The sequence below is a fragment of the Cherax quadricarinatus genome, chromosome 53, assembly GCF_038502225.1.
Source record: "Cherax quadricarinatus isolate ZL_2023a chromosome 53, ASM3850222v1, whole genome shotgun sequence".
Taxonomy (NCBI): Eukaryota; Metazoa; Arthropoda; class Malacostraca; order Decapoda; family Parastacidae; genus Cherax; species Cherax quadricarinatus.
In genome coordinates, this window is record NC_091344.1 from 12780672 (window position 1) to 12797009 (window position 16338).

At 40.1% G+C, this 16338-nt stretch overlaps 1 protein-coding gene across 1 annotated transcript in view; it reads left to right on the forward strand.

Moving 5' to 3' along the window:
- LOC128692260 (zinc finger protein 883-like) overlaps positions 1-16338 on the forward strand; it is a 95605-nt gene that overhangs the window by 69123 nt on the left and 10144 nt on the right. The window contains exons 9-12 of the mRNA XM_070096327.1: positions 1888-2048; positions 5650-5789; positions 12165-12360; positions 15797-16005. Coding sequence (XP_069952428.1) covers positions 1888-2048; positions 5650-5789; positions 12165-12360; positions 15797-16005 — 706 coding nt within the window. The remainder of the gene's footprint in view (positions 1-1887; positions 2049-5649; positions 5790-12164; positions 12361-15796; positions 16006-16338) is intronic.

Sequence of the window (16338 nt, forward strand, 5' to 3'; positions counted from 1 at the left end):
CCTGGTCAGTATAAAATGGGTCTTAACACTCAGTGCGTGCAGTATTAAAAAAATCTGGGACCACTTAGTACCTTGTGGGAGCACTAGTTCAATTGAGCTCCAGCTAGGTTGGATAAATACATGAGTGGATGTGGGTGGGTGTGAGTTAGACCTGATAGCTTGTGCTACCAGGTCGGTTGCCGTGTTCCTCCCTTAAGTCAATGTGACCTGACCTGACTAGGTTGGGTGCATTGGCTTAAGCCGGTAGGAGACTTGGACCTGCCTCGCATGGGCCAGTAGGCCTTCTGCAGTGTTCCTTCGTTCTTATGTTCTTATGTTCTAGAGCAAATAGCATGGCAAACACCAGGGATTCACAGATGTCACGTCATATTAACACTCCCCTTTTAAGAGGAAAGTGATGTTGACCCAGAATTTGGTGGCTTTGAGATGGATGTGGCCACAAGTGGTCAAGGAAATATCAAAAACCTCGATAATAACCCTTGTTCAACATATGTGCAACATCCTTTCATTATTGATACCACTGGTAGTGTTATCCTGCCAGAATGTCCTATAACCTGTGCCCTAAGTAAAGAGAAACTATTCTGGAACATGTGTAATACATGTTCGGCTGGCTGGCCTGCTGGCTGGTTGGCTGACTTTGGCTGTCTCTGTCTATATATCTGTCTGTCTATATCTCTGTCTCTGTCTATCTGTCTCTCTCTCACAGGTATACATAAATACAGTTGTTATACATAGTGTAAATTAAATAGGATAACCCAAAAATTCCAGGCAAAGTGCTATACAGTGCTTGTAGATATAAGGAGTAATAAGCATGACTGGCAAGTAATACGCTTTTTCACTTGATCAGGAATCAGACATGACAACTCTGCATCTTGTGTAACACCTGTTGGTTTACAAGCCACTCTCTGAGACAGGGAGACAAGCAGATAGAAAGACAGACACACAGGCAGACAAAAAGACAGACACACAGGCAGACAGAAAAACAGACACACACAGACAGTAAGGCAGAGACACACAGGCAGACAGAAAGACAGATAAGCTGAGCTAGACAGACAGACACACATGTTTGTGTGTAGCAGTGAAAACAAATAAAGCCAGGGTTCCCTGGAGCAGTGCACAGTTATCAAGTGTCACTCCACTGCTGTACTGTCATCAGTTAGTGACACACGTCTTAACACCATGCTTCAAGGAGTTTCATATATACTCCAGCATGTCTAAAACATTGTTGAGATCTATAAATACTTTGTATATATTTCTATACAATAGTAAATGACCAAGGCAGGTGAAAATGTTCACCTGTCAGTGTGTTTATGACTATTTGAATACTATTTCAGTACCTAATGTTAGTGTCAGAACAAAGATTGGCTGTGAAATCACAAGAACTAGTATAAATTGTAATTATCAGAACATAAAAATTATGTAAATTAAAATAGAAACGAGGAAAAAAGGTATATCAGCAACACTTCTGCAAGCAGCAGGACTCGATGTTGCCGTCAGGTGAGTATCCAGTGCCAACTTTACAGTCTTATACCTCAGTAAGTACTGATCCTAAAAAAAAAATTTTATATTATAACATGCAAAATAATGCCCTCTTCATTTAAAATTTTTTTTTTTTTTTTCTTTTTCCAAAATATTTGGAGTGCTGGGTGAGTGAACTTAGATCTGTGTTTGAACAGTTTGAGAGTTAATGGTATTCAAGTCTGTTGTTTTAAAAATCTCAACGGAAGTAAAATTGTGGCACTCATATATACTCGGGTCTTGACCCGAGTAAATATGATTGCCACAATTTTACTAAGTTTTACTTGGTGTAGGTTTTAAAAAAGAAAGTTTTACCAACTTTACCTACACCTCTTAAACTGTTTTAATTATGGATAATTTTTTTTACAGACCATTTCCTTGTGAGGTGTGTTGTGCAGCATTCAAGACTAGAGGTAATCTCTACAACCATATGAATACTCACACTGGTCTCAAGAAGTTTACTTGTGAAATATGTGGCAAACAGTTTAATCATCTGACTTCTTTAACCTTACATGTGAGGTCACACACAGGTAATATTTTTTTTTTTTTTCATGTTAGAAAGTTGTATAAGGCTCAAAAAATTGTATATTTTATTGTGTACATCATTAATTGATGAGGGAAAAAGAGTGAGTGGTGCACTTAGGAGTCTGTGGAGACAAAGAACTTTGTCCTTGGAGGCAAAGAGGGGAATGTATGAGAGTATAGTTTTACCAACGCTCTTATATGGGTGTGAAGCGTGGGTGATGAATGTTGCAGCGAGGAGAAGGCTGGAGGCAGTGGAGATGTCATGTCTGAGGGCAATGTGTGGTGTGAATATAATGCAGAGAATTCGTAGTTTGGAAGTTAGGAGGAGGTGCGGGATTACCAAAACTGTTGTCCAGAGGGCTGAGGAAGGGTTGTTGAGGTGGTTCGGACATGTAGAGAGAATGGAGCGAAACAGAATGACTTCAAGAGTGTATCAGTCTGTAGTGGAAGGAAGGCGGGGTAGGGGTCGGCCTAGGAAGGGTTGGAGGGAGGGGGTAAAGGAGGTTTTGTGTGCGAGGGGCTTGGACTTCCAGCAGGCATGCGTGAGCGTGTTTGATAGGAGTGAATGGAGACAAATGGTTTTTAATACTTGACGTGCTGTTGGAGTGTGAGCAAAGTAACATTTATGAAGGGATTCAGGGAAACCGGCAGGCCGGACTTGAGTCCTGGAGATGGGAAGTACAGTGCCTGCACTCTAAAGGAGGGGTGTTAATATTGCAGTTTAAAAACTGTAGTGTAAAGCACCCTTCTGGCAAGACAGTGATGGAGTGAATGATGGTGAAAGTTTTTCTTTTTCGGGCCACCCTGCCTTGGTGGGAATCGGCCGGTGTGATAATAAAAAAAATAAAGTTCTTTTAGGAGCATGTGAAATAGTATTATCTAGTGTAGTTTTTTGATGAGAGAGAGGAATGAGAGAGGGGGGAAAGGGAAAGAGAGAGGGGGAGAGGGAAAGAGAAAGAGAGGGGAGAGAGAGGGAAAGAGAAAGAGAGGGGAGGGAGGGAAAGGGAGAAGAGAGATGAGAGATGGGAGAGTGTGGAGGGAGTGGGGGATGGGGGAGGGAGGAAGGAATAATAATAATAATAATAATGTTTATTTCTTTGTAAAGGTTACAATGTGTAATTACAATTTTGATTTGCTAAGTACAAAGATAGCCACTATCATGCCAAGGCATTTCGGGCAAACTAATCCTAATACATAGTAATTAATTAAAACTAGATAAGATAATAGGATCATACCACTGTCCCACTGGTCATAAGACAAACCATGATAATTCACCTGAAGGTTGGTAAGATTATGGGTAGATTATATACGAGTATACAGCACTGTGAATTTTGCTTGTTGCAGTATGTATGATAATCTGGAATCTTTTGAAATAATGCCCATTGTTTAGTAATTTTTTTTTATTTGTGTGTAATGCACATAAGTTTATTTTTTGTTGTGACAAGTCAACACTTGATGGCCTGATGTGAAAGTGCCAACTGTCTGTATAAAAAGATAAGAAAATAAGAGAATCATTTTTAGGCTGATGTTTTAAAGGATTGACTGAAATGTATGATAGCAGTATTAAAGAATCCTAGGTAGTAGGTTGGTAGACAGTAACTTTTAGGGAAATTCTACAAGCTAAGTCAAAGAGTAAATAATGGACTGTAATGGGACTTATCGTGAAAGACAGCTTTCGCCTACACAGCCGTCCCTGTAGGGGATGTCTTGAGAAGCTGTCGTATACACGCCCTAAGGGCTGTGTGAAGAAAATGTTGTATAAGTATAATTACCCCTAGGGGGTATTGTGCCAGTATTTCAATAACTGAATGCTGATGGGAATATATACTTACTTGTGTTGGACTGAAAAGCCTGCCTATAACCGAGCGTATGATACATCTAGAAAGAAATGAACCAGCTATCTGCTGTGCAGATGACCTAGCTAGTCTCATTAATTACTAGACCTACCTGGGTGTTTGTATCAGACCCATGTGTAACTCGGATATCGTGTCTTGATTGAAGCAGATGTGTTCTTTGAAGAATGTCACACTACTCTCCGTCAGGATCACAACACTCATCGTTACACACTGTTCATCAAGTATTGTTTATCATTCACAGTCATATCACTAAAGAAGCTGATTACATTTCTCTGTAAGTGTTGTGCTGTGTTCTTTGAGATTCTTTTATGCACACAAACACGCGGATCAGTGTTCTTTGTTCATTATCCCGGCGTCACTGTGTCCCTTGGCAGGGTTAAAAGCAATCTAAACTAAGATGCCCCTTGCTGCACTTCGCTTGCCCCCAGCTACAAAGGAAAAGCTGATTCAAGCAGATTTCCCCTCCTTGCCAAACTTCCAAACTTGCCAAAGCAGAATGCTTGATTTCCTGATATATGTCAATTACTTAGGGTTCATTATGTCCCACATGTGAATAAAATGAGGTAGAAGTTCCCCTGTACCTTTCCTGTTGTGGTACAGAGATTAATCACTCTCGTTATAACTCACGTTGGTTGCAACACTGGTCTTTTGCAAGGAGTCGCATGACCTGTGACTGGTACATGCTGGTTAACACCTGGTTGTAATTACTTGATGTGGAATTAAACAAGATGCTTACCCCTTCTGAGAGTGCTAGGCCCCTCAGGACTGAGAAAATTCTGTGGAGAAAATTTCTCCACAGCAACCACCCAGGGAGGTACTACCGTCCTGCCAAGTGAGTGTAAACAGAAACCTGTAATTGTTTCATGTGATAGTAGATTGCTGGTGTCTTTTTTCTGTCTCATAAACATGCAAGATTTCAGGTAGATCTTGCTGCTTCTACTTACACTTAGGTCACACCACACATGCATAGACAAACATATATATACACACGCCCCTCTGGGTTTTCTTCTTTTTCCTTACTATGTAGTTCTTGTTCTTGTTTATTTCCTCTTATCTCCATGAGGAAGTGGAGCAGAATGCATACTCCATAAGCCATACGTGTCATAAGAGGCAACTAAAATGCCAGGAGCAAGGGGCTAGTAACCCCTTTCTCCTGTATATTTTACTAAATTTAAAAGGAGAAACTTTCATTTTTCCTTTTGGGCCACCCTGCCTCAGTGGGATATGGCCAGTTTGTTGAAAGAAGTAACTTAATGTGGTATTGCATAAAGGAACTAGAGGTTACAATGAAATAAGGGCAAACTAGAAGGCTTTTAGACATGTCAATTGCTACTTCTTTCAAGTAGATAGGGATACAAAAACAGGTCTGTTTTTGATTTTGGTTCTTGCTAAGCTACTTAAGAGAGAAAGAGAGAGACTTCGGAGATGAATGAGTGAATGGGGAGTACAGCATAGACAAAGAACAAGAGTAAAGAGAGAATAATGAAAGAAAAATAAACTGTTGTGTGGTATCCTTTAAGATGGTTGCCTTGATACAGGTGAGGGCATTTGATCCAAGGAATTGAAGCTGCCCATCTTCTTTCTTGGATCAAAGTTTATTATGTTTAATTTCCCAGGTGCTGTATAACACAGGTTTAGTGCTTTCCCATAGCACTACAGTGCACCATAGTACTACGGTGTACTGTAGTGACAGATTTTCTGTATCTAGGTGTTGATTTGTTAAGTTTATATACTGTCTTTTGTTTTCTAGGTGAAAAGCCATTCAAATGTGATTATTGTGGGAAGAGATTTACTCAAAATGGTAACCTTCAGGAGCACAAAAGGATTCACACAGGAGAAAAACCATACTGTTGTACTACTTGTCGCAAAAAATTTACAACCTCTTCACAGGTAAATATGTGATGTGTTGCATTTTTACACAGTATATAATGTAAACAGTATATCACAATATCTTCATCAGAATTTGTAGTTAGTATGACTTAAAAGTTTTACTAAACATATCAGAACAGTACTAAGTAGTAAGTTGGTAGACAGCAGTTGCCCAGGGAGGTAATACTGTCCTGCCAAGTGAGTGTAAAATGAAATCCTGTAATAGTTTTACGCAATGGTAAAGTTCCTAGTGTCTTTTTTCTGTCTCATAAACATGCAAGATTTCACGTACATCTTGCTACCTCTACTTACACTTAGGTCACACTACACATACATGTACAAGCATATATATACACAGACCCCTCTGGTATTTTTTCTATTTTCTTCCTAGTTCTTGTTTATTTCCTTTTATCTTCATGGGGAAATGAAACAGAATTCTTCCTCTGTAAGTCATGCGTGTCGTAAGAGGTGACTAAAATACCAGGAGCAAGGGGCTAGTAACCCTTTCTCCTGTATATAGTATTACTAAATGTAAAAGGAGAAATTTTCGTTTATCCTTTTGGGCCACCCCCGCCTTGGTGGGATATGGCTGGTGTGTTGAAAGAAGAAAGAAATGGTACGTCTTGCTACTTCTTACACTTAGGTCACACTACACATGCATGTACAAGCATATATGTACACATACCCCTCTGGTTTTTCTTCTATTTTCTTACTAGTTCTTGTTCATTTCCTTTTATCTCCATGGGGAAGTGGAACAAAATTCTTCCTCCTTAAGCTATACATGTCGTAAGAGGCGGGTAAAATGATGGGAGCAAGGGGCTAGTAACCCTTTCTCCTGTATATTTTTTTTTCAACAAGTCGGCCGTCTCCCACCGAGGCAGGGTGACCCAAAAAAGAAAGAAAATCCCCAAAAGGAAAATACTTTCATCATCATTCAACACTTTCACCACACTCACACATTATCACTGTTTTTGCAGAGGTGCTCAGAATACAACAGTTTAGAAGCATACACATATAAAGATACACAACATATCCCTCCAAACTGCCAATATCCCAAACTCCTCCTTTAAAGTGCAGGCATTGTACTTCCCATTTCCAGGACTCAAGTCCGACTATATGAAAATAACTGGTTTCCCTGAATCCCTTCACTAAATATTACCCTGCTCACACTCCAACAGATTGTCAGGTCCCAAGTACCATTCGTCTCCATTCACTCCTATCTAACACGCTTACGCACGCTTGCTGGAAGTCCAAGCCCCTTGCCCACAAAACCTCCTTTACCCCTCTCTCCAACCTTTACAAGGACAACCCCTACCCCACCTTCCTTCCCCTATAGATTTATATGCTTTCCATGTCATTCTACTTTGATCCATTCTCTCTAAATGACCAAACCACCTCAACAACCCCTCTTCTGCCCTCTGACTAATACTTTTATTAACTCCACACCTTTTCCTAATTTCCACACTCCGAATTTTCTGCATAATATTTACACCACACATTGCCCTTAAACAGGACATCTCCACTGCCTCCAACCGTCTCCTCGCTGCTGCATTTACCACCCAAGCTTCACACCCATATAAGAGTGTTGGTACTACTATACTTTCATACATTCCCTTCTTTGCCTCCATAGATAACGTTTTTTGACTCCACATATACCTCAACGCACCACTCGCCTTTTTTCCCTCATCAATTCTATGATTAACCTCATCCTTCATAAATCCATCCGCCGACACGTCAACTCTCAAGTATCTGAAAACATTCACTTCTTCCATACTACTCCTCCCCAATTTGATATCCAATTTTTCTTTATCTAAATCGTTTGATACCCTCATCACCTTACTCTTTTCTATGTTCACTTTCAACGTTCTACCTTTACACACATTCCCAAACTCATCCACTAACCTTTGCAATTTTTCTTTAGAATCTCCCATAAGCACAGTATCATCAGCAAAAAGTAACTGTCAATTCCCATTTTGAATTTGATTCCCCAAAATTTAATCCCACCCCTCTCCCGAACACCCTAGCATTTACTTCCTTTACAACCCCATCTATAAATATATTAAACAACCATGGTGACATTACACATCCCTGTCTAAGACCTACTTATACCAGGAAGTAGTCTCCCTCTCTTCTACACACCCTAACCTGAGCCTCACTATCCTCATAAAAACTCTTTACAGCATTTAATAACTTACCACCTATTCCATATACTTGCAACATCTGCCACATTGCTCCTCTATCCACTCTATCATATGCCTTTTCTAAATCCATAAATGCAATAAAAACTTCCCTACCTTTATCTAAATACTGTTCACATATATGCTTCAATGTAAACACTTGATCTACACATCCCCTACCCACTCTGAAACCTCCTTGCTCATCCGCAATCCTACATTCTGTCTTACCTCTAATTCTTTCAATTATAACCCTACCGTACACTTTTCCTGGTATACTCAGTAAACTTATTCCTCTATAATTTTTACAGTCTCTTTTGTCCCCTTTCCCTTTATATAAAGGGACTATACATGCTCTCTGCCAATCCCTAGGTACCTTCCCCTCTTTCATACATTTATTAAACAAAAGTACCAACCACTCCAACACTATATCCCCCCCTGCTTTTAACATTTCTGTCATGATCCCATCAGTTCCAGCTGCTTTACCCCCTTTCATTGTACGTAATGCCTCACGTACCTCCCCCACACTTACATTCTGCTCTTCTTCACTCCTAAAAGATGGTATACCTCCCTGATCAGTGCATGAAATTACTGCCTCTCTTTCTTCCTTAACATTTAAAAGTTCCTCAAAATATTCTCGTCATCTACCTAATACCTCCATCTCCCCATCTACTAACTCCCCTACTCTGTTTTTAACTGACAAATCCATACTTTCCCTAGGCTTTCTTAACTTGTTTAACTCCAAATTTTTTTCTTATTTTCATTAAAATTTCTTGACAGTGCCTCTCCCACTCTATCATCTGCTCTCCTTTTGCACTCTCTCACCACTCTCTTTACCTTTCTTTTACTCTCCATATACTCTGCTCTTCTTATAACACTTCTGCTTTGTAAAAACCTCTCATAAGCTACCTTTTTCTCTTTTATCACACCCTTTACTTCATCATTCCACCAATCACTCCTCTTTCCTCCTGCCCCCACCCTCCTATAACCACAAACTTCTGCCCTGCATTCTAATACTGCATTTTTAAAACTATTCCAACCCTCTTCAACCCCCCACTACTCATCTTTGCACTAGCCCACCTTTCTGCCAATAGTTGCTTATATCTCGCCCAAACTTCCTCCTCCCTTAGTTTATACACTTTCACCTCCCTCTTACTTGTTGTTGCCACCTTCCTCTTTTCCCATCTACCTCTTACTCTAACTGTAGCTACAACTAAATAAAGATCCAATATATCAGTTGCCCCTCTATAAACATGTACATCCTGGAGCCTACCCATCAACCTTTTATCCACCAATACATAATCTAATAAACTACTTTCATTACGTGCTACATCATACCTTGTATATTTATTTATCCTCTTTTTCATAAAATATGTATTACTTATTACCAAATCTCTTTCTACACATAGCTCAATTAAAGGCTCCCCATTTACATTTACCCCTGGCACCCCAAATTTACCTACTACTCCCTCCATAACATTTTTACCCACTTTAGCATTGAAATCCCCAAATACCATTACTCTCACACTTGATTCAAAACTCCCCATACATTCACTCAACATTTCCCAAAATCTCTCTCTCCTCTACACTTCTCTCTTCTCCAGGTGCATACACGCTTATTTTAACCCACTTTTCACATTCAATCTTTATTTTACTCCACATAATCCTTGAATTAATACATTTATAGTCCCTCTTTTCCTGCCATTGATTATCCTTCAACATTATTGCTACTCCTTCTTTAGCTCTAACTCTATTTGAAACCCCTGACCTAATCCCATTTATTCCTCTCCATTGAAACTCTCCCACCCCCTTCAGCTTTGTTTCACTTAAAGCCAGGACATCCAGCTTCTTCTCATTCATAACATTCACAATCATCTCTTTCTTATCATTTGCACAACATCCACGCACATTCAGACTTCCCACTTTGACAATTTTGTTCTTCTTATTCTTTTTAGTAATCTTTACAGGAAAAAGGGTTACTAGCCCATTGTTCCCGGCATTTTAGTTGACTTTTACAACACGCATGGCTTACGGAGGAAAGATTCTTATTCCACTTCCCCATGGATATAAAAGGAAAAGTAATAAGACCAAGAACTATTAAGATAAAATCCAAGAAAACTCAGATGAGTGTGTATAAATAAATGTGTACATGTATGTGTAGTGTGACCTAAGTGTAAGTAGAAGTAGCAAGACGTACCTGTAATCTTGCATATTTATGAGACATACAAAAGACAGCAATCCTACCATCATGTAAAACAATTACAGGCTTTCGTTTTACACTCACTTGGCAGGACGGTAGTACCTCCCTGGGTGGTTGCTGTCTACCAACCTACTACTACTAACTACTACTACTACTACTCCTGTATATAGTATTACTAAATGTAAAAGGAGAAATTTTTGTTTTTCCTTTTGGGCCACCCCGCCTTGGTGGGATATGGCTGGTGTGTTGAAAGAAGAAAAAAATGGTACGTTTTGCTACTTCTTACACTTAGGTCACACTACACATGCATGTACAAGCATATATGTACACATACCCCTCTGGTTTTTCTTCTATTTTCTTACTAGTTCTTGTTTATTTCCTTTTATCTCCATGGGGAAGTGGAACAGAATTATTCCTCCTTAAGCTATGCATGTCGTTAGAGGCAGGTAAAATGCCGGGAGCAAGGGGCTAGTAACCCTTTCTCCTGTATACATTACTAAATTTATGAAGAGAAACTTTTGTTTTTCTTTTTGGGCCACATTACTTCAGTTGGATACAGCCAGCATGTTGAAACAAGAGAAAGATCAGAAGAGTAAACCCAAGATAAATTGTAGCAAATGGCTGTCAGTGAATAAACAAAAGAATGGACTGGGACCCGAACCATGGTCCATACACGTCAGGCCCAACGCTGTACCATTTACCACAGAGGTTACGATAGGATGATTTTAAAGCCAGTACTTGTGTGATATGGTTGTATAAATAGCACCAGCTGTGACTGTTTCATCCCACTGCTCCAAAAGCTTTCATGGTATATCTAGTCTCATACTCCTCAATGCCATATGTGTGGTCTACAAACCCTGGGTGGCCCCGTGACCTGGCTGGCAAAGCTCTCGCTTCACACGCAGAGGGCCCGGGCTTGATTCCCGGTGGGGTGGAAACATTTCAACACGGGGTTAAAAATCCAAACGAAATTTTATCTTATAATGAAAAACATTCAGTGAACAAACAGAAAATTGGAATCTTCATCATTTCTTTCATTTTTTTTTTTTTAACAAGTCGGCCGTCTCCCACCGAGGCAGGGTGACCCAAAAAGAAAGAAAATCTCCAAAAAGAAAATATTTTCATCATCATTCAACACTTTCACCACACTCACACATAATCACTGTTTTTGCAGAGGTGCCCAGAATACAACAGTTTAGAAGCATATACATATAAAGATACGCAACATATCCCTCCAAACCGCCAATATCCCGAACCCCTCCTTAAGAGTGCAGGCATTGTACTTCCCATTTCCAGGACCCAAGTCCGGCTGTATAAAAATAACCAGTTTCCTGAATCCCTTCACTAAATATTACCCTGCTCACACTCCAACAGCTCGTCAGGTCCCAAATACAATTCGTCTCCATTCACTCCTATCGAACACGCTCATGCACGCTTGCTGGAAGTCCAAGCCCCTTGCCCACAAAACCTCCTTTACCCCTTCGTTCTAACCTTTTCAAGGTTGATCCCTACCCCGCCTTCCTTCCCCTACAGATTTATACACTCTCCATGTCATATTCTTTTATAATAGTAGTTGATGATGGTGAAAGTGTTGAGTGCTGATGAAAGTTTCTAATTTCTTTTGGGGCTTTTCTTTCTTTTTTTGGGTCACCCTGCTTCGGTGGGAAATGGGTGACATGTTTACCTGGAGTTTACCTGGAGAGGGTTTCAGGGATCAACGCCCCTGCAGCTCAGTCTGAGACCAGGCCTCATGGTGGATCAGGGTCTGATCAACCAGGCTGTTACTGTTGACCAAGGCTGTGGCAAACACCATCTTAGTGGACATCCACTAAGATGGTGTTTGCAGTCTCAGATAATTGGTATTTTTGGATAAAGCTGAAGACTTTTTTAGTATACAAAGATTGTGAATCTTGCATTTAATACAAAAAACTGCTTCATAACTTAATAATTTCCCCTCAGAATAGTATTTTTCTCTTTGTTAAATAAATCTTGAGAAATTTAGTTTAGTTTTTCTTTTGTCAGTTCAAACTTCATATGAGACGTCACTCTGGAGAGAAATCTTTCTTCTGTTCGTACTGCAACAAGTCCTGTTTGAATCGAGAAGCCTGGCAGACACATGAAAAGAAACATACTGGAGATAAGCCATATGTCTGTGAAGTTTGCAATAAAGGTTTCACAGAACAATACACTATGAGAAAACATCTACGAATGCATACAAGTAAGGTTAATAATCACTTTATCATATTTTGTAGTTTAATGTAAACTCTAATTATAATACATATTTTTTCTTTCCAGGTATGTCTACTTACACTTAGGTCACACTACACATGCATGTACAAGCATATATATACACTCCCCTCTGGGTTTTCTTCTATTTTCTTACTAGTTCTTCTTGTTTATTTCCTCTTATCTCCATGGGAAAGTGGAACAGATTTCTTCCTCCATAAGCCATGCGTGTCGTAAGAGGCGACTAAAATGCCAGGAGCAAGGGGCTAGCAACCCCTTCTCCTGTATATACATATTACTAAATGTAAAAGGAGAAACTTTCGTTTTTCCTTTTGGGCCACCCCGCCTTGGTGGGATATGGCTGGTGTGTTGAAAGAAGAAAGAAATGGTAAATTTACATGTGTACTACTTATGTAGTACTTAATGTTGAAAATGCTTCAAACTTCAGAACACCTGTGACTTCCTGATTCCTCCTTTTTCTTCTTCTCCCTCTTCCCCATTCCTCTTTCCTTTTTCTCCTTTGGGCTGTCTTTATTCTGCCTTGTGTATTTGTTCCTTTGTTATTTATTTATTTATTTCCTTCCCCCCCCCCTTCTGTGTACTTGCTCTTACCTTTTATGGGCACCTAGCTCCCTTGCAGTGCTCCTCTTTCTTAGCATTTGACTGGCTCCTCCTCACTACTACTACTTCCGCCGCCGCCTCCTCCACCGCCTCCTCCGCCACCTCCTCCTCTGCCGCCTCCTCCTCCACTGCCTCCTCCGCCGCCTCCTCTGCCGCCGCCTCCTCCTCCTCCTCCTCCTCCTCCTCCTCCTCCTCCTCCTCCTCCTCCTCCTCCTCCTCCTCCTCCTCCTCCTCCTCCTCGTCAGTGTGACTTTGTAAATGGTCCAAGTCGGACCGAAACTTTGTGGTAAGCTCCTCTCTTCTATGTGCGGGTTATTTGTGTATCGTTCCAGTCACGTTATTGTGCTTTTTTTTGTTACTCATGGTGAGTGTGTGTACATGTGTGGATGGAGTTATAAGAGAGATTAATTAAGATATACCAGGAAAAGTGTACGGTAGGGTTATAATTGAAAGAATTAGAGGTAAGACAGAATGTAGGATTGCGGATGAGCAAGGAGGTTTTAGAATGGGTAGGGGATGTGTAGATCAGGTGTTTACATTGAAGCATATATGTGAACAGTATTTAAATAAAGATAGGGAAGTTTTTATTGCATTTATGGATTTAGAAAAGGCATATGATAGAGTGGATAGAGGAGCAATGTGGCAGATGTTGCAAGTATATGGAATAGGTGGTAAGTTATTAAATGCTGTAAAGAGTTTTTATGAGGATAGTGAGGCTCAGGTTAGGGTGTGTAGAAGAGAGGGAGACTACTTCCCGGTAAAAGTAGGTCTTAGACAGGGATGTGTAATATCACCATGGTTGTTTAATATATTTATAGATGGGGATGTTAAGGAAGTAAATGCTAGGGTGTTTGGGAGAGGGGTGGGATTAAATTATGGGGAATCAAATTCAAAATGGGAATTGACACAGTTACTTTTTGCTGATGATAATGTGCTTATGGGAGATTCTAAAGAAAAATTGCAAAGGTTAGTGGATGAGTTTGGGAATGTGTGTAAAGGTAGAAAGTTGAAAGTGAACATAGAAAAGAGTAAGGTGATGAGGGTGTCAAATGATTTAGATAAAGAAAAATTGGATATCAAATTGGGGAGGAGGAGTATGGAAGAAGTGAATGTTTTCAGATACTTGGGAGTTGACGTGTCGGCGGATGGATTTATGAAGGATGAGGTTAATCATATAATTGATGAGGGAAAAAAGGTGAGTGGTGCGTTGAGGTATATGTGGAGTAAAAAAACGTTATCTATGGAGGCAAAGAAGGGAATGTATGAAAGTATAGTAGTACCAACACTCTTATATGGGTGTGAAGCTTGGGTGGTAAATGCAGTAGCGAGGAGACGGTTGGAGGCAGTGGAGATGTCCTGTTTAAGGGCAATGTGTGGTGTAATTATTATGCAGAAAATTCGGAGTGTGGAAATTAGGAGAAGGTGTGGAGTTAATAAAAGTATTAGTCAGAGGGCAGAAGAGGGGTTGTTGAGGTGGTTTGGTCATTTAGAGAGAATGGATCAAAGTAGAATGACATGGAAAGCATATAAATCTATAGGGGAAGGAAGGCGGGGTAGGGGTCGTCCTCGAAAGGGTTGGAGAGAGGGGGTAAAGGAGGTTTTGTGGGTAAGGGGCTTGGACTTCCAGCAAGCGTGCGTGAGCGTGTTAGATAGGAGTGAATGGAGACGAATGGTACTTGGGACCTGACGATCTGTTGGAGTGTGCGCAGGGTAATATTTAGTGAAGGGATTCAGGGAAACCGGTTATTTTCATATAGTCGGACTTGAGTCCTGGAAATGGGGAGTACAATGCCTGCACTTTAAAGGAGGGGTTTGGGATATTGGCAGTTTGGAGGGATATGTTGTGTATCTTTATATGTGTATGCTTCTAGACTGTTGTATTCTGAGCACCTCTGCAAAAACAGTGATAATGTGCGAGTGTGGTGAAAGTGTTGAATGATGATGAAAGTATTTTCTTTTTGGGGATTTTCTTTCTTTTTTGGGTCACCCTGCCTCGGTGGGAGACGGCTGACTTGTTGAAAAAAAAAAAAAAAAAAAAGAGAAATAGAGAAATTTAGTGTATGAGAGGAAAAAAGTATGTGGAGAAAATTTTGTATGGGAGTACTCGCATCAGTCGAATAACCTCGGCAGCCAATGCTTGTCTGAGAAATCTGAGAGTGGCCTTTGGAAATCTCAGTGGAGTCATTCCAAGCTCTTTATACAACATATGTCAGACCCATTTTGGAGTATACAGCGCCATTGTGGAACCCATACTTGAAGTATATTAAGTAACTAGAGAATGTGCAGAAATATGCAGCAAGGCTTGTTTATGAGTTAAGGCACATAAGTATAAGAGGCTATCTGATTTTATTCTAATGATATTAGAGGACACAAGAACCGGGGGATATTGATAGAATAGACAGGGATAGGGTGTTTAATTAAGAGGAGCAAAATGGGAATCAGGGGACACAGCTTAAGTTAGACACAGATGAGTGACAGGAATGCCAGGAAGTACTTTTTCAGCATCAAGGTGGTTGGGAAGTGGAATGATCTGGTGAGAAAATGGTGGAGGCAGGCTCCATATATAGTTTGAAGAGCAGGTATGATAGGGTCCATGAGGCTAGGAGAGAGTGAATCTGACATGCAACAAGCTGAGACTTTGGGTCAGGAGCTACAACTTGACCACTGCAACCACATGTAGGTGAGTACCTATAGACAACTTTTGAAGAAGAGAGCATGTCATGCATTATTAAAATTAATATTATTATTACTACTGCACTTCCAATGTAATCAATATTTCATAATGTATTTTGCATAATTTTCTTCAGCTGAGAAGCCATACGTTTGCAATATGTGTGAAAAATCCTTCAGTGGGCCAGCCAGCTTACTCAAACATCGCAAGTGTCACTGTGAGGCAGAAACTTGGCTGTTATCGGATCCATCAACTATTGATCAGCTGGAAGGGGATCATCGGATCATTTATATTCTTTCTGAGAAGGATGAGGGTGATGCAACAATTGCAGCACTACAAGCTGTGGTAAGTCTAAAGTTTCTCTACCTCTCAGTTTATCAGTTCATAGATATTCAGGACTTACTCTGTAAACCCATTTGTTTTTTTAAGTATTGGAAATGTACAAAAAATATAAGAAATATCTGCATCAAACAAGTGATAAACATGGGAGTGCAGGATGGATGCAAGCAGTGAGGAATCAGTGAAGTTAGAAAAGCCACATTGCAGTAATTGGTGGGATGCATTTTGTTGGTTTAGACTTGGTATAAATAACTTTTATGTAATAAATATTACTGCATAGTATAGTGTGCAATGTAATCATGAGTGAGTGATAAAAGATGCAGAATAACTACAGGGGGA